Source organism: Chaetodon auriga, chromosome 22 (assembly GCF_051107435.1).
Source record: "Chaetodon auriga isolate fChaAug3 chromosome 22, fChaAug3.hap1, whole genome shotgun sequence".
Lineage (NCBI taxonomy): Eukaryota > Metazoa > Chordata > Actinopteri > Chaetodontiformes > Chaetodontidae > Chaetodon > Chaetodon auriga.
In genome coordinates this window covers 3,169,603-3,190,974 of record NC_135095.1, presented here as the reverse complement: position 1 = coordinate 3,190,974, position 21,372 = coordinate 3,169,603, and the positions used below count along the sequence as shown (strand labels likewise).

The following is a 21,372-nucleotide window of genomic DNA, read 5'->3' as shown; positions in this document are numbered from 1 at the left end:
AATTTGGAGGAGGCCTGAGTTTAATTAGACTATTGTCTTGTGCAAATTAATTTTTGCTAATCTTGTGGCTCAGTGAACTGCTGTTTCCTGACCAGGAGGTTCAAATTAATCCCAGTCCAACCAACATGTCTGCTGGTTCTGAAAGACATTTCTATTAGCTTTGTCCATTGTAGTAGCCTTGAAGCTAGCTTTTAAGAAACAAAAACAAAAACAAAAAAAAACTCCACCGCTGTCTTTTGGGAGCTTGGCAATGTTATAGGAGTGCAGTTGGATGGAGTTATTTTAACATTACCACAGTGAGTACATGAGCATGCAGACATTAGCATTAGCCTCACAGTGCCACTAGCATGGCTGTGGACTTGAGTCTTATTAAATGAACAACTATTGATCAGTGCTTCCTGATAGTGAGCAATTGTTTCTGCAGTGTGCAGTTCAGGTTAAAGGCCCGAATCTAGACTAAAGCCCAGCTTATCTTGTTGAGCCATAATTTCACAAAATTGGTTTCTACTGCAGTTTGGAAAATGAAGTGGTTACCACAATTTTAGATTGTGACAGGGCTGCACAGTTGGGAAGAGAGTAAATGTGTGAGAGGCCTACAGCTCCAGTGCCTGGAAAACAACAGCCAAATAAATACAGTGCAGTACAAATGAACACAGAGACACAATTAAAACAAGACTTCCATCTGCAATTGCAAAAGCCTGACAAAAATCAAGATGAAACACACAAACTTCACTGCTCATCTTTTATTTAGGCACATCAAGGGACCACTTCCATCTCCCCACAGTAGTCTGTTAGTGCAACAAATTGGCCTTAAGTGTTCATCACCATACCCACCACCGAAAACACAATCTTTCCTTCCTCAGCTTCACATTCACACACGCAGCGAGGTGAGACTGAATGCACAGGAGCCCTGCATCAAGCAATGTGCTGATAGTAGAGTCAATTATAATTCATCCCATAAATCAGCCAGTCATTCAGTTCATTAGCTGTTTAACATCTGGTCAGTCATCCAAAGCCATTCAGAAAACAAAGGCACAAATTCATAACATTGCATTAGAGTTCTCACTGAAATCAGTGACCTGTGGGCTGAACAGGCAAAGTGCTACAGGATGATTTACAGCAAAATGACATGTTGTACTAGTATCACAGTCACAGGGAGCACCTCCATCATGAACTACACATTCATGGGGACTGAAGTATATTTGGTTTATGTCAAGTAGTCACAATCCCCATTTCAAATGTAGATACAGATCATACAGGTACCATTTGGCCACTGACACTTATGTTATGAATGGGCTTTCTGGTGAAAAAACAGGCACTGGCATGCAGCCTGACCACAATACTGAAATGTCAGTTTAATCACCATCAAGTACAAAGAAAACAGTCCACACACAGAAGGGGGCCCTTTGTTTGACAACAGTTCAATCCTGATACAGCAGAAAGCCGGAGAAAGTGCTGTACTTCCAGGTGCTGCCATAGATGGCACCACGATGCAACCGAAGCCACACCTGGTCTCCTTGGAAGAGAGGCAGGATGGCGTGGTTGCTGGCCGTCTCATGATCTGGGGCTCCATCGTTGGCGTACGCCGACACCATCACCTCCTCATTGCGCATGAGATTAATGTAGAGTGGCACGTTGATGGCGAGCTTCAGGATGTGGAAGATGAAGACGTAGGTTCCATTGACGGGGCAGGTGAAGCGGCCGATGTGGGTGTCATACATCTCCCCCAAGTTGCTGTGCAGCTGGTCAAACACGATGGGCTGGTCCAGGTTGCCTGGCGCAAAGTTAGCGGTGCGAGAGGCAGTGAATGCCACTCGCAGCGGCTGGGAGAGCGGGTAGAGTTGCATGGGAAGCAGGGCGGTGTGATGGTGGCCGTGGGGAGTGAGAGGGACCTCTACAGTGGAGACTGACAATGAATCGCCGTGACCTGAGTCCACAATTGTAAAGGCTCCTTCCCGGTCTGGGCTGCTCACCTGGGAAGAGTCACTCCACGCAGCTGCAGAGTTGAGACAAAAAACATTTTAAGAGATAACAGGGTGCAATGACGCTGCACGCAGGTCCGTAGCACACCAGATTCTGCAAACAACATGCGTGAGTTAGGGCGTTTTCAGACTTGTATTGTCTAGTCCAGTGTAACCGGACTCAGTTTTCCCCCTTGGTACTCAGCTGCTGACCAAAACAACTGCTCCAAAACCCTTTAGTATTCTGGAGTGACTTATTTGCAGTGGGAATGCAACAACCCCCATCTGATCCAATTACAAGGGGTACTTTAAGTGTGAGGAAAATTGTTCCTGTTACCATGAGATTTAAATGAAGCACATTTTATGAGAAGCACTGTACAGCAGTCACTGAACTGATCCACAATTGACTGAAATGATTAACATAGCAAACAGAATGTTAAATGTGTGTGACTCCATGTCCTTTCATGATCAAAGTTTGTCAGTTATGTACAGACTTATAGTTTTGACTTCATCCCTAAACAGTCACTCCATTTCACAGGGGACTTTCATGCCTGTATAAGTGTTGGAAATACCTCAAATCATGCAACCCAGTCCATCAGAGACATAACAGAGTTTCACCTGAAGAACACTGGCTGATTATATGCAAAGTACCTTTCTCCTCAGCTACCAGGGCTGGGTAACTTAACAGATATGCTTACAAACATCTAAAAATGACTCATTTGTTATCCCCTCCATTTAAAAAAAAACATATCAATAAACTACCAGACATAAGGGCATAAAAGAAGAAGAGTAGTATCAATAAAATCTATCCATCCCAGATGCTGGTCCTTTAGAGGAGAACTCTAAACAGGTGTCGCTGTAAAAGCTCTTCCCTGACAGATCATTATTTGGGACTTTAGAGTTAGAGCTTGTGTTCTTACCACTAGAGTTATGCCTCCCTCCTCCACGTCTATAGCTATGTTGGTATCCAGAATCCTGAGAAAAACACCACAGAGGGACTATAAAACACATGTAGACAGACAAAGCAGCAAGATATTGCTGGTGCATACTGATGTCTTGACTTGCGCTTATGTTTATTTGCTGCACGGCAGCCTTTGGTTGTCAGATTTAGAGACAAAATGGAATCCCAGAACCAGATCAATCAGCCATTACATCAGCTTATTCTCGTTTGAGTCAGTGTGCGTTGCAAATGGTCTCTAGTTCTAAACGTAATGAGCCACAAATTACATCAATAAGCTTACAGAGTCGAAGAACAGGAGGAGTGAGAACAAGGAGCAAATATTCATTCACTGTCTTTTTTCCAAGGTCATCTTCATGGAAGCCTGATGTTCTTGGGTGTGTCCCATTGGAAAATTACACAGCACAGAGCAGAAAGGGTATAACTTACCCTAGCAGCATAGAGGAGAGGGCCAGAGTCCCTGAAATGAGTCTGTGGGATGTAGGATCCTCCTGAGGAATTGAAAAAAAAGGAAGAAAAATAAAATAAATAAATCACTGTTGAGTTTCACAAGTACCAAGATTTAGCCAAGATGTGTCAAACCTACGCTACAGCACCTGATCCTGAATAGATGTCTAGCAAAAGGTGAGGAGGGAAATGCAGGAGTGGTGAAAACCCAACAAGAGGATAGATACCTCGATGCCAACCAGAAGAGCGAAAGGTTTGTGCCAGTCCCTTGCCGCCACGTGCCATACCTCTCACAGATCCTCTCGTGTAGTATGACTGGTCAGGTCGACTCACACTTCCACCCGACTGGGCCGGGGACGGGAAGATCTGTCCACCATTACCAACTGTGTAATCTGACTGGTACGCTAGAGAGATGATGTAGCGTGAAATGATTTGACCATTCAGCACACATGGGTTGAGAGTTTAGAACGCAGACATTTGATCAACATACCGGGCTGTGGTTCATCTTCTGATGGAGCAAACTCAGGTGGTGTTTGGGTACTGGCAGTGCTGTACCTGGGCTCAGGGAAAACTGCAGGATCTGGTTTGTAGTCCTGTTCCCCTTTCTGAGGTAAGGAGGCATTAACCTTGAAGACCTACAGTGAGGAGAAAATGGATGCCACAGAAGCATGCAGAAAGTGTGCAAGCGCCATTCATATCTAGATAGAATGGTTCAGATATTATGGGAATGTATCTTCAGTGACCACGTCATTTGATCATGCTTCTGTGCTCATATTTTATTTGTTCTGTTGGGTTTGATTGCTATTGTATAGTTTCTATTTAATCTATTCTTATTTTATATACTTATCCATTTACAAAGTTTATTTCATCTTACTTATTACTTTGTACTGTAATAGCCAAATTTTCCCTCTTTGGGATCAATAAAAGGATTATCTTACTTATCTTGAGGACACTACAGTGGCTATTCAGCATTTCCTCTAGGGTACGGGTTTAAACTTGTCTTACTTGACCAGCACAGGAAGTCAACTGTTTCAGAGGTTTGTCATCTGCAACTGTAGTAAAAAGCTAATTATGCAGCCCTTGAGAGCATTTGCATTTACAGTAACATGACATTTGGTAGCCACCATCAAATCTGGCACAAGCAGCCAGGATCACCCCATCTAAATGCATGGGTCTTGGATGGAGTTGATTTGTGCCTTGACCAAGTCTGCAGCCCTGCAAAATGTCATAAAAAGCAACCGGCAAGCTCACAATCCAACCAAACAGCTCACCAGCATGCCATGCCAGAAGACTCCATTTCTGCCTGCTATTATTAATATGTGATCCAGTTCTGATAAAGGACTTACATAGATTAATGACTGCATCCAGAGGTGGTCTAGCAAATGCTTTCTGTATAGTATTGAAATATTAAAGGCATATCATATTAGAACATCATTGCCAGAATCATGATAAGGACAACGATTTGTAGTACCAGGTATAAAGGCAAAAGCCCCATGATTGATGCCTTGATGTCTAAGGGGTCTAAGACAGAACTAAATGGTGACCTTCTGCTGTAGTAGTAATTGAGCCAACAGACTTTTGGGCCTTGGTAGCATAAAACCCAAACGAGAATGGCGCACAGCTTCGGTAAGACTTACTGATTGGATGTTCTGAAACTGTGCAGAAGTCAGAGATCGCCTAGTTGGGGGTGTAGTGAAAGTTTGTCCCTGACAGGGGGTGGAAGTGCAAGTTGCCACCCCATTACATGGGGACTGCTCCCGTGACTCTGTTACCGGTGTCTGTGGAACACAAAAGTTTAAAGCATTAAAAGTATATCGCCAACACTTTACATCAGCCTCAGAGCTGTCTGTCGGCATGGACATGAATGCTCACTTACACGAGGACGGCTCTTCTCCTCCAGGTTGACAGAGATGGTCGACTCCCTGCGGTACAGTGGTGGTGAAGGAAACTTCTTTCTTTCAGCCAACTGCACTCGTTCCTGCAGACACAAGATAACTTTATCCACTTAGAATTGCAGGGTTAATATGTTGTATCTCACAGCCAATGTGCCGCTTCTTACATGAGGTAGGTCCTTCGGGGAAAGCTCCAGGTCACAGGTTTCCAGGCACTGATCCCCATTTGTTAGACTGGCTTTGCGCTCCATAAGCCTGGTAGGCAGTGGGGTGGACTGAGTGGGGGATGAGGATGAAGTGATGACGAGTCGAAGTGATTTCAATTTAAGTCACAATTGACTCATTACAGATTGAAAAGAAAAAACAAAGACAGCTTACATGCATTGCTTTGGGAAGGACATCACCTTGGCTTCTCAAGTCTGCGTGAGCTGGTTAGTTGGTGGGTGGAGACAAAACAAAAATGATTCATTAAGATATCATTCAAGTCAAATTCTCATATGAATTTGATGCTCAAGTCTGTATAAAGAGGTACAATACAGCTCTGCACTATCAGTGTCTGATTTATTAACAACCTTGTAACCGAAAAACATGTAAATGCTACATTTTCAGTGTTTTGAATCCATCACTAAAGTCATCGCAAACCAATTTCTGGTCATCAGACACACCCAAAACTGTAATTGGATGTGTCATTTACAGTGTCATCTGTAGGCTACAGTCCGATGACACAGAGTTTTTCTTGATGAGTAACGGGAAGCTTTCTTTAAGAGAAATGGGTCTGTCACCCACTGCTGAGCAGATTTCTCCTCCATGTCATGAAGAAAGAATTAAAACTTCTATCAAGTTGGCCAAATGTCCCTCTACGATTGACTTCACAGGAGCACTCTCCACATCCTCAATGGATAGAAAAGCATCCACCAGAGGAAAGCAAGTGAAGCCCCCTCTGCACATGCCTTTTTTTTTTGACCAGCTCTTCAGGAAACCACCCACCTTGTCATACAGGTTGAGAGTGCTGGTGTCATTACCCTGCAGACACACATTCAGTTTGCTGAGAGCATAGCTTTGTGAGCCAGACTGTGTCCTCAAACAAGATGGCATTTGCCAAGTTTTCCCACAGGATCAACAATGTCTGTTCCCATTGAATCTATTCTACGGCAAACTTTGACAAAGGCAGGCACAGTTTTTAATCTATCTGCTGCATTTGTCCAGCATAGTCTGAGCCAATACAACAGCAGCTGGAAGGTCTTCAGTTATAGGGAATGGCTTTTGAGCTTTATCTATGAGCAAGGACACCGCAAAGGAAGCCTCGAGTGCTTTGGCTGAGGCTGTGGAGACATGTTCTTGGGATGATCTCCAGTATGATCTTAAACACTGGAGGCTTACCAATATAACATTGAGGTTATGTAATGAGATGTCATTGGAGGTGTGCTGTCTTCAAAAAATGCACAGTGCTTTGGGAGCTCATTGAGATAAATCCCACTGAAACATATTCTTCCTGATAATGATGACATTTTGCTGTCTCTGTTTCCGTTTTTTTACTTCTTTGTCTGCATTTTCAGCTTTATTGCTGCTGTTTCAAACACAGATCCATTTTCTTGACTTTTGTCTGTCATTCAAAATTGAAACAGGCTTCCAGCTCAGTCATTGTGACTGTGATTGCATTTGATGCTTTCTTATGTGCAGTTTTATGGTAGTTGACAATAGTTAACAATTCAAGAGTCATGCATGACTGATATTTTTTGAATTAACATTAAAACAAAAACAAAACAAAAAAAACTCTCACTTATCCCTGCAGCACTCCAAAGTTACCTCGGCATATGGATTTCCCCCATTTGAAAAACACTCGTTTAACAGGTATACCATTAACCATATTCATAATCCTAGTTTAGCATTTTAGCATGCTAATTAGCACAAAACAAATACCACTGCAGCTGATGGCAATGTCATTAGTTTTGCAGATATTTGGTTATGAAGCAAAGTCTTTAACAAATTGAGATTTTGACATAATGATGGTACATTAAAACAGAGGGATCACCAAAGTCAGGATATATCAGTTAGGAAATGTCGAGATCTGTACCAAATTTCATGGCAATTTGTCCAATAAATAGCCAAGTAATAGATTTCACCAAAAGTGTCATGGCCACGATGAGGAAAGGTCAGAAATTCAGGGTCATTAGGATTTATCATCTGGGCACCATGAATGTTTGAAAATTTCATAGCAATCCATCCCATATGTGTTGAGATATTTCAGGTATTACTCTCCTTCTCTCTGCTTTGGAAGCAGAAACCGTCTGATGAATATTCAAGGAGCATGAAGCATCTGAAAGTAATCAGTTTGTTCAGTCAGCAAAGCAAAAGCTCATTCTATACTAAGGACATTATTCTTGCATTATCTACATACAGCCTCAGCATAACTTCAGTGTCTGAAAATTATGTCTTGTGTTTCTACAGCTTGTTTTGCTAGTTATGTGACTACATTGTTTATATTTCACCTTTTGAATCACTTTCTAATATTCCAGTGTTTCACCGGTTCATCTCAATTCATATCAAGGACTTCATTTCATAATGCATAACGCCACCTCTCACATGAATGTGCTCATATGTCTATTGACAGACTCAGTAAACAGAATCGGTTGATAACCAGCCTCATGCTACCAGATATCCAGGATGGCTGATGTACAGGTACCCCAAGAGGTCCCATGGTCGTCCTGAGCAAATGGTGTTTGGATGAATCCAAACCAAACATCAAATGTATTTGCATATTACATGAAAAACCTCCGATAACCTGATGAAGACAATGTGACTAAGTTTGTTGACTTGTTCCAAGTTACCCAGAGGAGAGGGAGATCCAGACGGCCGTCTCTTCCGTCTGGGGTGGTCATGAGTGGGGGAGATCTCTCCATCCAGAAGAGAGTCCTGAAAAGGACAGGATCATTCTCAGACCTTCAACTGCCAACACTTGGAATGCTGAATAAACACTCAGAGTTTGGGCCTGAGCACCATGGGTGACAGGCCCAATGGTCCCTGGCACCAAATGTGCAAGGAACCTGTTGTATTTGTAGAGATTACCATTTTCTACTTTTGCAACACATTTGAGAGACTTGGGAAACTTAGAAACTCACAAAAATTGGCACACTACACACAGAGTTCTGCAGTGATTGGGCTTTGGTGTGAGCAGTGGGCTCCATGCTGCAAACACACACCAGGTTTGGGATAAATTTGCTTTGCACGAAAATTGGTGGGATCATTGCTTTAGCTATTGTGAACAATAATGTTTTCTTAAAAGCAAAGGAAGTCAGCCATTTTGGATTTTGTGCATTGATTTGAATTTTCAAAACACATATTTGAGGCCTTTAGCTTCCTCAAAAATGCATGAGAATTTGCACCCATGGTCATACTGGTGAACATATGATTTGATGTCGCAATTGGCGTGGCATGTTGGCTCTATAGCGCTTCTTGATCATTTTTAGCCATCAGTCCCATTTTGACACCCTTGGCATGCTCAAATTCAAAGGAAAATTGGCACACACATCAGTACCCATAAACATTGTGAGAATATACAGTGACTGGGAGTCATGCATATTCAGTGACCTCTGTAGTGCCTCCTAATATTTGGCAGGTCTTAGCTGGGATATAACTGGTACACACACCACTCTTCTCACTGGCTTTCATTAACTCTGCCTGACCGGAAGTCCATTTGACCTCTACTTGCAACTTAAATTCCATCTTGCACAGGGTGGTTAAGATGTTCATGGGTTTGCAAACAGCCAAAAGTCACCTGCATGAAGGTGAAGGAGCCGTGGATCTTTGTCAGTAGGTCCTCTAGGTGCTGCTTCCTCAGGATGGGGTCTTTGGGTAAGGCAGATGGAGAGTTGAAAACCTCGACAGGCATATCCATGTGAACTACCTGTCAGGAATCGCATGAGGAGGTTTGCAAATTGTTGAGACGTCTGCACACATTAAATGTTTTGCACTCACCGATTTGGCATGTTGTGCTCCTTTAGCTCTCCTCTCTTTTCTCTAGGGAGAATATCATGCAAAAAAATGATTTTAGAAACCGGTGCTGTAATGTAAAAACACTCTTTTGGCTCTCAGCAACTGTGACAGCATTTCTGAGTATTTTCAAAATATTTCGAAAGCTTCATCACAACCAAGTACAACAGCCGTGCTTTTACATTAATGCATGAGTAACAATCTAATGATATAATAGTAGAATAATCACAGGGGCCATTTTTTCCTGAATTGCGTACTTTTACTATTAATACTTGAACTTTTTTCAGATTATACTTGCATATTTTCCATGAAGTAACATTCAATGCAGGACTTTTACTTGTCAGTGGGGTATTAGTGCTTTTACTTAAGAATATGAATTGTTCTTCCACGGTTGTACAGTGGTGTGCAGTGCTGTTCAACTGTCATAGCTTAACACCCAGGCTGAACATTATAACACTTGAATTTCAATAACTTCTCAAACTAGCAAGAGCAATTTAAGATCCAGCTCAAAAGCAAAATACTATGTGGATCAAAATCTGTAAATGAATGCCAAGCAGGTGGGCCAGGCTTGTTGTAGGTCTTCATCTCTAGATCAGAATGCAGAGCAGCATTCAACAAAAGTAAATGAGGGTGGAAAATGTTACAACTAACTGTAAAAAAAAAAAAACACTAGTTAAGATCATTTTGCCTTTCTACAGTTCCTCCTAAAAACATCCCCCTGGGATCACTCTGACTAATGCTTTGTCACTCTTGTACAAATTAAACCTACACTGATGAATGCATACTTTGTGGTCTGTAGTGGCAACAGGTTTAATTTGATTCAGTACAGACATCAGTTTAGTTGGTAAACACCATTCTACATTGAAAAAGGACATGAATTACAAAAGTTAATGCAATAAAACTTCAACAATTTGAGATAAAGTTGTGATTCCTCCTAAGAAAAGTGTGCTGTACAATCAGCCACTGTCTCTTACTCTTAGTCTTAACTGCTTACCACCACTAGAAATCCTACAGATGGAGGCTTTGAGTTTTAAGTAAGCCAGTCTCAATTAATGTATTTATAATGCTATTTGTATTGCAAAGTTACACATATTTAAGTTATCCATCTTTTGTACATAAACAGAGTTGCAATATCAAGTCCTGTGCCCGTAAGGTTTGACGAGACCTCACCTGTTTGCACTCAGCAGCCTGTTTGATGACTTTGGGGATGAAGGTGGCAGCCCCTCTCCATGGTTTGTGGACCGCAGCTTTGGGTGAGACGGTTCCATCTGACAACTCCATATCCCAGCAGTCAGGAGGCTCCCGCTCCCTCATGGCATGGAAGTCCTCCTTCCAGTTCTGAGCGGAAGGAGTCGCCGTGTCAGTCTGGTACAGTCTGTTGAAAAACTGCCATATCACCAACAGAGCATCAGTAGATCCTGGAGCATGCTTCCAGTCACACACAGCACTGAATTATACAACACTGATACCCCATTTACACCTGTTTTTAAGAAGGGATCCAGATATGTTATCTGGATAAAAAAAACAATTCCATCTTCAAACAGAATGTGAGCCAGACTGCCTCCAGATGTGCTCAGGCAGATCTGATCATCACAATGCATTTACACCTTGAATTAACATGCAGAGAGAATGTGTCCGGACACACATCCATTTTAATACCAGGTGTAAATAGGGTCTGACATACACACAACACTGAAATACAGCATTTAAAAAACTGGTTGTCTTACCTCCTTAGAAACTTCATCTGGTTTTGACTTTGATGTGGCTGACAGGAGAAAAAGAGAAAGATATAGAATCTGCAAAGCACCATATTCAGACATGGCAAGATTTTTAATGTCTAAACCCATATTCTGGCACCATTAACACCCACAGGCGGTTAGTTCCACAGTTGATGAAAGCATTATCATCTTACTGCTGTGGCTGCTTGATCTCAGTGCCAGCTCGGGGCACTTGTTTGGTGGAGGTGGAAGACAACTGAAGTACTTGCAGTTCAACAGCCTGGTGAGCTCCTCTTTCAGCAGCTTAACTGAAAAGATAAAGAGTCAGCTAAAGGTGAACCCACTCTACAGGACACTGAAGGGATTTATGGTTTATTACAAGCTCAGATCACTGTTTGAATTAGGTTTAACATAATCATTGAAGTAATTGCTGAGAACTGGGAAAGCAGCAGCAAGTACAAGATGGCAAGAAATGAGAAATCAGGTTGTAAACAACCCAACAGGCCACCGCAACTCATCCTCAGTTTTAATCAGTCCCTCCTAGAAATCAATTAGGTGAACTATTTACATTTTAATGATATGTCAAGTAAATAAAAAAATGTCAATGCAAAAAACCCCATAAGGTGCTCAAATCCATTTTGATAGAGATTTGCTGCCCAATAAAAAAAAAAATATAATAAAAATTTATTGGCAACAGAAGGAAGCAGCTCAATCAGACAAAATTAAAGCCACAAGCAGCAATGAGTGGGTTTCAGGCTTCATAAAAGGGAGCAAAGTCACTTCAGCTCATGTAATTCTGTTTCATCGCCTTAAAACCTGCAGCATTTCGAGAACTGTGCACCGTTGTGCCATTTGTCCCCCCTTCATCAGCTATGAATGAGACTTGGTGTGTATGTTCAGTATGTATGTTGCCCTCTATGTTGGGAGGACTGAAGCCAGCAGCATAGGGATTAACAAAAATCATATGAGCCTGGATTAGCAAGATGACAAAGTATGGGGCTCACTTGACGAAGCTCAGACGTCTGGTTTTATACTCACATGTGGATCCAGCCACTGGCTTGTCTTTCCCCTCCAACAGGTCCAAGTAGCACAGAGCTGCTTGCTCCATCTGTTCCTCTAAACTACAACACAGTGAAGATATAGGAGAGATCATCAAGGAGCCCAGAGCCCATGGTGAGACAAGGAGGCTCTCTTTATACTACTGAAGCTTGCATTGCACTACAAATTCCCCACACTTTAAGGACTTTTTACAACACACAGACACACAAACACACTATAAGCATCTACCCCTTTTCATATAAAATAAAATAGTACATCTGTATCAGATACAGAAGCCTTACATCCCATTTACACTTAGCCACTTCATACGTCAAGTGCAACTAATAGGCATTAGAGATTGAAATCCAATTGTTGCAAACAGCAGCATCACCAAGGAGATCTAACCAAGTCAGGGACACAGATGAATGGATTAAAAGCAGCACATACTGTGAGTGTCACTCAGATCCTCTTTCCTACGAACAAAAACTTGTGCCATTCGAATAACTTGAAAGATTGCATGATTTATACAATTTGCTTTAGAATTAGAAATGCAAATCGATGGAACAAAAATCTCCAGCTCTATCCTCTATTCCTTTCTGTTGACAATTTGGTGTCCAAAAATAGCTAACGTAAGCAGTGATTTAACAGGAACTAGTCAATCATTCAACAAATGATTGGAAGCCATGTGTGGGTGCTGTGGGCTGGATGAGAGAAGTTGGGAATATTGAAAGAAATTTCAGCACCTGTTAATGTAAATGCAGAGCCACTGTATTGTTTAATGACACCATCAACTCTCTGCAGATATTCGGGTCACTGCACAGCTCATCTGCAATGACAAAAAGATAAAGCGTGCCCTGAAGACACTCACCTCAGTCTATTATTCCTCTGGACTCCCAGCAGGGTGGCGAGCTGACTCAGGCTATGCAGCTGCTGGGCTGGGATGTGAGGTGCCTGGTTGTGTCCAGCCAGCAGGTCTCTCCTGACATGCTCCTGCTGCAGGCTGTGGAGGAGGTGCTGGACCTGCAGCACAGTGGTCAGACGCCTCCTCTCCACCTCCATCTTCGCCACCTGTTCCTTCTTCACTGCTTTCTTGTGAGCTCTCAGCAACTGCAGCCACAGGAGGATTGAAGGAGCGGTTTGAAAACATGCCTCTGAGCTCTGTCACGATCAGGTCTTCGAGTTTCAGACTACAGTCGGATCATGCAGTGTTTTGAAAGCCTATTATTAACTGCTGGATGCAGAAGCACAAATCTCAAGTTTTAAAAGATGTAATTTTTACATCTTAAAATTAAATTTGAAATTTTAAAAAAGGTGAATTTAGTGTAATTTCTAAAACTGAAACAGTTTTTCTTCCCCTTAACATTATTGGCTTTTTTGGAACATACAGAACAGCAACACTACAATTTTAAAAGAAAATACGAAAAACAGGAAGACATAGGTTGCAAAGACAGAAAAAAGATACAAGTTAATAAATAAATGTGAGTTACTCCATCAGGAGTCACATTCAGAAGGGTGAGGAGGTTAAAGCCCACCTCTAAAAGGTGATCCATAGATAGTCTCTAAATTCTCACAGAGTTATCAAAAGAAGCCACATATTGTGAATCTCAATTTCTGAAGTTTGAGACGCTGCATCACCTCCCTCAGCCACTGAGTCCCCCTCCTTTGAGGGCTCTTCACCACTCTGCTGTCAAATCCCCCCCCCCCCCCCCCATTCAGACCTTGATACTGTCATTCAGAGCCTCCAGTGAAAGGTTTTGTAAATTAGACTATTGACTAGTACAGATGATTCATCAGTCACAATGGGAAAGGGCGGCATATAGCTTTGATCCAACTTTGAACCTGAAGGAAAAAGTGGGTTTGTGGAAAATTAAATGCATTTCACAGTTGTTCAAAAGGTGGTAAATATTTCCAATTAACAGGGCCTTCGTGTTATTATGCCATTCTGTTTCCACATACCATGAGAGTCGTCTATGATGGATGTGAGGAAGAGGTGCAGTGACCATCCATAGTTTTCCTAGTAGACCACATTTTCAAAGTCTGTTACAATGAGTTGTTCTTAACATAGTGTAATGACGGGGGCACTAGGAAAAAAAAAAACAAAAAGGCAGTCTGGGATGTTAGCATGAATTGTGTTCCATTTGTACCCAAATTGAATTTACAGCATGTTTATCAAAACAGTTGATTAGATAACAGTTCATTAGTATGGTTTGAATTTGCAGTTTTAGAAAGTCACATATTAATGAAGGGTCACCTTTGAACTCTGAGGTATAGAGACTTGTGTAAAAAGATTTTAATTTTTTCCTCTTGCTGGTTTCTTAACTGTTAATTTCCTGCTGGCCAGTCAGAATTTCACTGTGTGAAGTTCTGCTACAAGTCTCGATGGAGCTGCTCGATGAATGTGAGAAGCCAATCGACTCCCAGCCTTCCTACGCTGCTCATACATTGATCAGCCACAACATTAAAACCACTGAAGTGAATAACATTGATCATGTCTTTACAATGCAGAACATGTACATCCGCTTATAGTAACACGATTCCCTGCTGCTACAAGTTTGATCTGAGATTTAGTATAAGAAATTAGTTGTAGATGCATGACATGGTCAGAAGTAACAGTTGCTTCATAGACACAGTGCTTGACATGTAGCAAAAGTTTTCCATATAAGAAAATAACTGATCCATGAAAATGATTGATTGAAGGGGGAGAAGATAGAAAAACATTGAGTAGATGGATTTTGAACTGTAAAGGATCAATCTTGTAATCTTGAAGATTCTAGTCAAATTTATTTTTAGAGTACATTTAAAGCAGGAATTGACCAAAGTGTGTTACAAACACAGAACAGCAACAGAGCAGAAAACAAACAAAAAAAAATCATATATATCCAAGCAGAGATCAAGATAAAAATCAATTAATAATGTAGAAAATAAAACAAGTGTTATAAAAACCTATTTAATAGTTACAATTTGAGTATGTTGGAAAGCCAAAGAAAAGAGGAAGACCTTGAGCTATAACAGAGGCAGTAGATCTGATGTAGTGAGGCAGTTTGTTCCACAGATTGAGGCCCACATCTGAGAAATGCAGTTGCCCCTGACCTTCCACTGACCCTGGAGGACAGCCAGAAGTGACTGGTCAGAGGACATGACTGCTTTTGATGGAGTGTAAGGAGTTAAAGAGGTAAGATGGGTAAAAGTGAGCAAATCCATGAAGTGCTTTAAAAATAAGTAACAAGACTTTAAAACTGATTCCAAAACTGGCAGGAAGCCAGTGGAGAGATGCAAGTACAGGGGGAAATTTATTCTCACTGGAGGGAACCATTTAGAAACCTGGCTGCAGCATTCTGCACATACTGCAGACCTGAGAGTGAAAGCTGACTGACTCCCATGCACAAGGCTTTAGAGTAGACAAGGAGAGAGAGGTAATGAAAGCCATAATCATGGTAAGGGTTGCATAGGGTTTCACAAAGGATGACGGTGGGACAAGTTTCCGGTAAAGTATGCTGGTGGGTTCATAAAGGCCAAAGAGAACCCCACTTTTCAGTTCATTTAGCATCAAAACGTTGTAGGATATCCAGCCTTTAATGTTGTAGAGGCAGCAATGAGTGAGGGCTGTGGCATCTAAGTGGTAGGTATAGCTATTTGCTGGGCTGTCAGCAAAACAATGGAAGGAGATGCCATGCTTCCCAATCAGGGCACTCAGAGGGAGCATATACAGAGAGAGGAGGCACAAGAACAGAGTCCTGAGGAACCCCACAGGTAAAGGGGGGCAAGGAAGAAGAAGCACTACTCATACTGAGAACCTCTATTTTCCAGGTGTGACTAAAATCATTTTAGTCACAGCACAGTCCCCTTTATCTGCTGCTAGTAGCAAATCACTGAGACCTTCAAAAAGAGCTGATTCAGTGCTATGGTGCTCCCTACAACCATTCTTGCTTAAAAAGAGCTGGTTACAAGTACCAGATGAACAGAGCAGACTGAAAAAGAAACACAGCACACTGCATTCCAAACACTGAAATACTTGACTGCCGATGAACAACTAATCAGGTCTTTATCAGCCATGAAATGTTGCCTACCAGGACCTTCAAAAGTGTCCAGGCACACTTCGAGCCTTGTGGCCTAAACTCAACATCTCTGAATGGAGGAGGCTGCATGCATATACGTATAATATATCACCGTAATCAATCATCGGCAGGACAGTAGCCTCCAAAAGTTTTTACTTGGCATTCAAAGTAAAACAAGCTTAATTTCTAAAATGAAAGTCAATCTTCACTTTGAGATTCTTAACTAGATTAGCAATATGTACATTAAATGGAGCTTGTCTATCCATATGCTCAAGTACTTGTACAAGAGTACCCTTTCAAAAGATTTAATGATGATGAGTCAACTATAAACTTTAATTTGGGTAAATATCTTTACCCACATCTTTTCTTTTTTTTTTTTTTAAGCGAAAAAAAAATAGGTCCCAAAGTGGAGCCCTGAGGGACACCTTTAGTTATCTCATGAAAATCAGATTTATGGCCCTCTGCATAGACACACAGACATCCGTACACAAAATAATTTCTGAACCATTTAAACAGTCATAGGACCAAATCAACTGACCACTGAATCAAACACTTCAGATAGATCCAAAAATTAGGCAGCACAAAGGTGTTTTCTGTCCAAGGCACCAATGAGATTGTCTCAACCACAGCAGCAGTAACAGATCGGTGGCCAGTTCTAAAACGAGACTGAAAAACACTTAAAATGTTGGTATCTTTTGGAGGGGTTCCACCTTGAAGTAAGAGGATAACATAGGCAGCTTTCCAAATTTTAGGTATGGACCAGCTCCATACGTTTAAAAAAAAAAAAAAAAAAAAAAAAAAAACACTCAAATTGAAAATGTGCAATGGGCAGCAAAAATATAATATGGGCAGAAAAATATTGAGTGAAAATTTTACCATGCCAGTTCAACATCTGGAATCAGAGTAACTCTGCTAAGATCACAAATTGAGCAGGACAGCTGCTCTTCAAAGCTTTTATAATGTCATTTAAAAATGATAAAGGATTTTATCTTTGGGATTTTTGTATTTCTGACACAAATGGCTGCACAATGATCACATCATACGAAATATGCCAGTTGAAGTACATTTGTGAGACATATTTGTTATAAGTAAAATCCAGCAAGGTAGATGAGATGAATTCAGATCATTCAACTCATGTAAAATATTTGACATAGATAAAGCGTCCTTTGAGTCAGACGGGTGTCTATAGAACCACAGTCATAAAAGAATCCTTTGATACACCCACTTTGATAGCCAAGGCCTAAAACTGTTTTGCTTTTGTAATTAATAGTTACAGAGCTGATGAACTTGGATTTGCCATACATGGCAAACCTGCCTCCTTTACATGCCCCATCACTTCCCTAGACTTTACAACCACCAATAAAAATGAAATTGTTAGTTTCAAATTTCTCAAGTTTGGACAGAACCAAAGTATGAACCATATTATGTCAGTTCCCTGTTTGTTCAAAACTGAAGTTAATTGGCAGCAGAAAAATCTTCCCAACATCGCATGTCACGTCAGTTGAGAGTCAGCCGCTAAAAAAAGAAGGCTGGTACCATTAGCCTCTTTGGTTATGTACATTAATGCAGCGTGATCAAGCACCACACTGAAGAGCAATTTATACAGACACTAGTTATCATAGAAAGAAAATAAATAAATCAGAGTAAGCTTTGTGGCTTTGACTTGGTTTCATTGAATTTATAGTGTCAAATCAGATATCAGATATAGATAGCTGAATGTAATTGGTTTGCACATAGGAGGAAAAATCCATTGACAAGTCATTTTATGAAAGTGATATCACCAAATGATTGATAGCTTTATGATTGGTCCCAGCCCTATACACATCCATGTAAAAACTCACGGTAAGCTTTGGGGAACCATCAGTAATATAAAATATTCAGTTAAAGAGGATAGAATTTGATAAATGCAATGAATTTTAAAACAATATTCACATCATGCCACGGCTAATATGACCAGGAGGAATGAGGCAGTGACCAATTAACTCTCAATGTACATCGGACAGATTGAAAGCCAAAGCTAGCTAAAAAAATCTAAACCTATCCTTTAATGGCTTACAGTATAATACTTTGAAGAGTGGCATGTTTCCATGTCGTTTATATTCTGTATTTTGAAGAACTGACAAGAAAGCAAGTGGGAAATATTCAAATTTCTATTTCAGTTGAGGTCACACTTATTATGGATTAACTGGTGATTATTTTCCCATGAAACTTTCAATTTCTAAAACGTCAGGGAAAAGAAAATAAAAAAGGCCATCACAAATTCCTAAAGCCCACGTTCATGTTCTTGCATTGCTTGTTTTGCCCGACCAATAGTCCAAAAAACCTTAAAATATACACTTTATCACATCAGCCAAAGAAAAGCAGCAAATCTTCACAATTATGAAGCTGGAGCTGGACGACGTGTGGCATTTATGCTAAAAAATAATTACACAGGAAAGGTTCTACAAGTTAAACGTACCAGATGAACGGAGCCAGAGCAGACTCAAAGATAAACCCAGCACACCGCATTCCAAACACTGACTAACCGGGTCTTTATCAGCCATGAAACACTGCCTACCAGGACCTTCAGAAGTGTCCAGGCACACTTTGAGCCTTGTGGCCTAAACTCAACATCTACATCTGATGCTCCAAAGCAAGTGCGCATGGTGAGGGAGGCAGGAACTAAATCATACTCAGCCCTTAGTGGGACGTAAAATGACTTTTAACCTGAGCTCCCACTCAAAAAGCCCGAAATGAGGAGAAGTCAGATTGCCAGAGACTTACATTCTGAGTCAAGCTGTCCAGGGTTTTGTGCAGCTCCTGTGCGAACGCCAGGTTATGCAGCACCTCCTCGTACTTCTCCACAGCTGCCTGGACGAGAAGTGGGGGAAAACCCTAAATACAAAGCCCAAACACATACATTTATGAGATGATATCTTTGCTGCCATCACATAGCCGGGTCTTACCATCTGATCCTTGTTCAGTGCCTCGCCCCGGCTCAGCCTCCTCTTGTAGTCTTCCAGTTTCAGCTGTGAAAACAGAAGACAGGTCAGAAAGTCCAGACGCCTGCCTCCACCTGTCCATCCTTTAAACCTGCTATTCACTCTGCCCCGTCACCGTCCTACCTTCTTTTTCTCCAAGTTGCGGACTTTGTGTTTGAGGCAGATGAGACCATCTTCTATGTAGGTTTCATAGCCGTGGTAGGCTGTGGAGGTCTCCAGGCTCAGCTGCAGGGCACTCAGACCACCGGGCGAGCCCACCTTTGGGCTACCAGCCGTCATCGGGTCCTCCTGTCTTTCCTCCCCCTCCTCGGAGCGTTCCGGTGGAGGGGTGACGTCCAGGGTAGGGGAAGGAGACAGCTGCACCATGTTGAGCTCCACACTGGAAGAAGAGGGACGTTTTAGTTGTCAAAAATGCAGACAGGGAGCCGTGAGGCATCTGTGTCAAGCAGCTGCAAAGAGGAAAGATGCTGCTGGTACCAAGCTGAGTGTTTGAATAGAGATGGAGATGGACTCAGCCCAGTTTGGGCAGCAGCCAACCCCGTGACACTGCATTTACAGCGGCCGCTGAACAACGTGCTCTCTCTAGATGAATCATGAAAGCAGGCTCAAAACACGCGCAACACAAACACCGCGCAAGAACACACAGTCTCCCCTCAACTAAAGATCCCTGCGTGCATGTGATGCATCCTTTTCCGCGAGTCATACTTATGAGGGTTGGGTGGGGATTCACGTTCGCAGAATGAGAAGTTCGGTAATTAAGATGAGCAGGCTGAGCAATTAAAGCGCCGGCAGAGGATGAATCATGCTACGGTCATGCTGCAATCAAGTCCCGATATCATGCAGTCGTTTCAAACTTTACTGCAAATGTCCTTTAAGGCGACACTCGTTTTTGGGAGCAGCATCGAAACTTTCGCTCCATGTTTGATGGATCTGAAGTTTAAATGGCCACACACGTCAGCGTTTTCTTAAAAACAAAGGCCACGCCGACACAAACAGCTGACCCACCTCGTGCCGTTGACTCGTGCGCGTTCAGTCCTGTCAGGAGAGCCGCTGGACATCCGAATGCCCCGAAAGTGAGCGACCCCTTTCCGACCGTGATGTTCAGCTCGCAGAGGCCACGCCGGCGTCCGCTCATACCTTTATATACCCTGCAGCCGCACACACGCGCCGCCGACCACATCCGGTGCTGGCACCTGTCATGGTGCGCACACACACGATCCCCACCAAGGAAATCACATTACTATAATACTCCTACAGCGACTTGATGTTTGTAAAATAATAATGCAGAACAGTGAACTTTTAAAAATCATTTTACTGCATCATTATTTGAAGATTTTTTTTTCTTACTTATAATGGAAGTCAGTCAAAAGTCAAACATTAACAGTGCTCATTCGTGGTTGAATAGTGGTTTATGTAACCACACTGAAACATCATGAGAACTGACGCGTTCAAGGCCAAAATTATTATCAACAACAACAATATTACATTTTATTTCCATATAAATACATTTGGCACAACAGGTCAGAGGAAATAAAAGATTTACGCATCATGGATGTTGCTGTAAATGCACAAAAAGGAACAAACAGCCAAAGTCCTCTTGTTAAATGTGCTTTACTTTATTCAGTCCCCCATTTCTAATTCCTCTCCTCACGTGTTCTGTTCTGCTGTGCCCTCAGATGGTGGAGGACTGCTACAACACCCTGAAGGCTTCACCCTCTGAAAAGAGGAGTATTCAGATTCTTTACTGAGGTGAAAGTATAAATAGCATACTGTGAAAAGTTCTACACTCAAACCTTACAGTTAAAGCATAAAAATTAAGAGCAAAAGTTCTAAATATCAAAAGGCTACTTTTGATGCTTATTGCATTTTACTGCTGTAAATGTTTAAGTCTGAGCTGATTTGAAGTACTTTGTCTGTTGGTTTCATCTACAGCAATGCATCACATTCTATAAGATCATCATGTGTGGGGTGTCATGCCCTGTGAGGATCTCTAAAAAGTCAACTCTTCTTCATGAGCTCTGCTTGTTTTCAGCTTGTCAGAGTACAGTTTCCAGCTAATCTAAGAGGGGCTTTAAAGAGTTTTAGTCTGCAGTTTATCACAAATATTCCACCCATTCCATACATTTAAAACATACATGATTTTCACTGGACAGGAAGGGGATGAAAAATTGTCTACCTCTGAGATATAGTGGACTCAAGTACAGTTTTTTGCTCAATGTACTTATTTACATTGCACCACTGCTTTGTCTTGTTGGTAATCCACACTTGCATGCACAGCACTCGGCATGGAGCACTGGCATTATGACAGTGAAAAGCAAAGATTTCTAATACA

General features: G+C 41.7%; 1 protein-coding gene across 3 annotated transcripts; it reads right to left on the bottom strand.

Annotated features, from left to right (window-relative positions):
• Positions 1–728: 728 nt before the first annotated feature.
• On the bottom strand, positions 729–20,311 carry caprin2 (caprin family member 2). Of its 3 annotated transcripts, none has more exons than XM_076721705.1 (21): positions 20,046–20,311; positions 19,164–19,419; positions 19,005–19,067; positions 18,823–18,909; positions 12,873–13,111; positions 12,005–12,087; positions 11,161–11,274; positions 10,976–11,013; positions 10,419–10,634; positions 9,234–9,275; positions 9,034–9,162; positions 8,087–8,171; positions 5,637–5,686; positions 5,426–5,533; positions 5,243–5,344; positions 5,004–5,144; positions 3,857–4,001; positions 3,594–3,770; positions 3,349–3,410; positions 2,882–2,936; positions 729–1,996 (listed from the first exon to the last, which is right to left on the bottom strand). In XM_076721705.1, the coding sequence occupies exons 1-21, from the start codon at positions 20,096–20,098 to the stop codon at positions 1,422–1,424; spliced, it is 2,820 nt and encodes a 939-aa protein (XP_076577820.1). In that variant the 5' UTR covers positions 20,099–20,311; the 3' UTR covers positions 729–1,421. The 3 variants fall into 3 exon arrangements, with proteins under 3 accessions (XP_076577820.1, XP_076577821.1, XP_076577822.1); XM_076721706.1 differs by having other exon boundaries at positions 3,654–3,770; XM_076721707.1 differs by lacking the exon at positions 20,046–20,311 and having other exon boundaries at positions 18,823–18,905; positions 19,164–19,236.
• Positions 20,312–21,372: the final 1,061 nt, after the last annotated feature.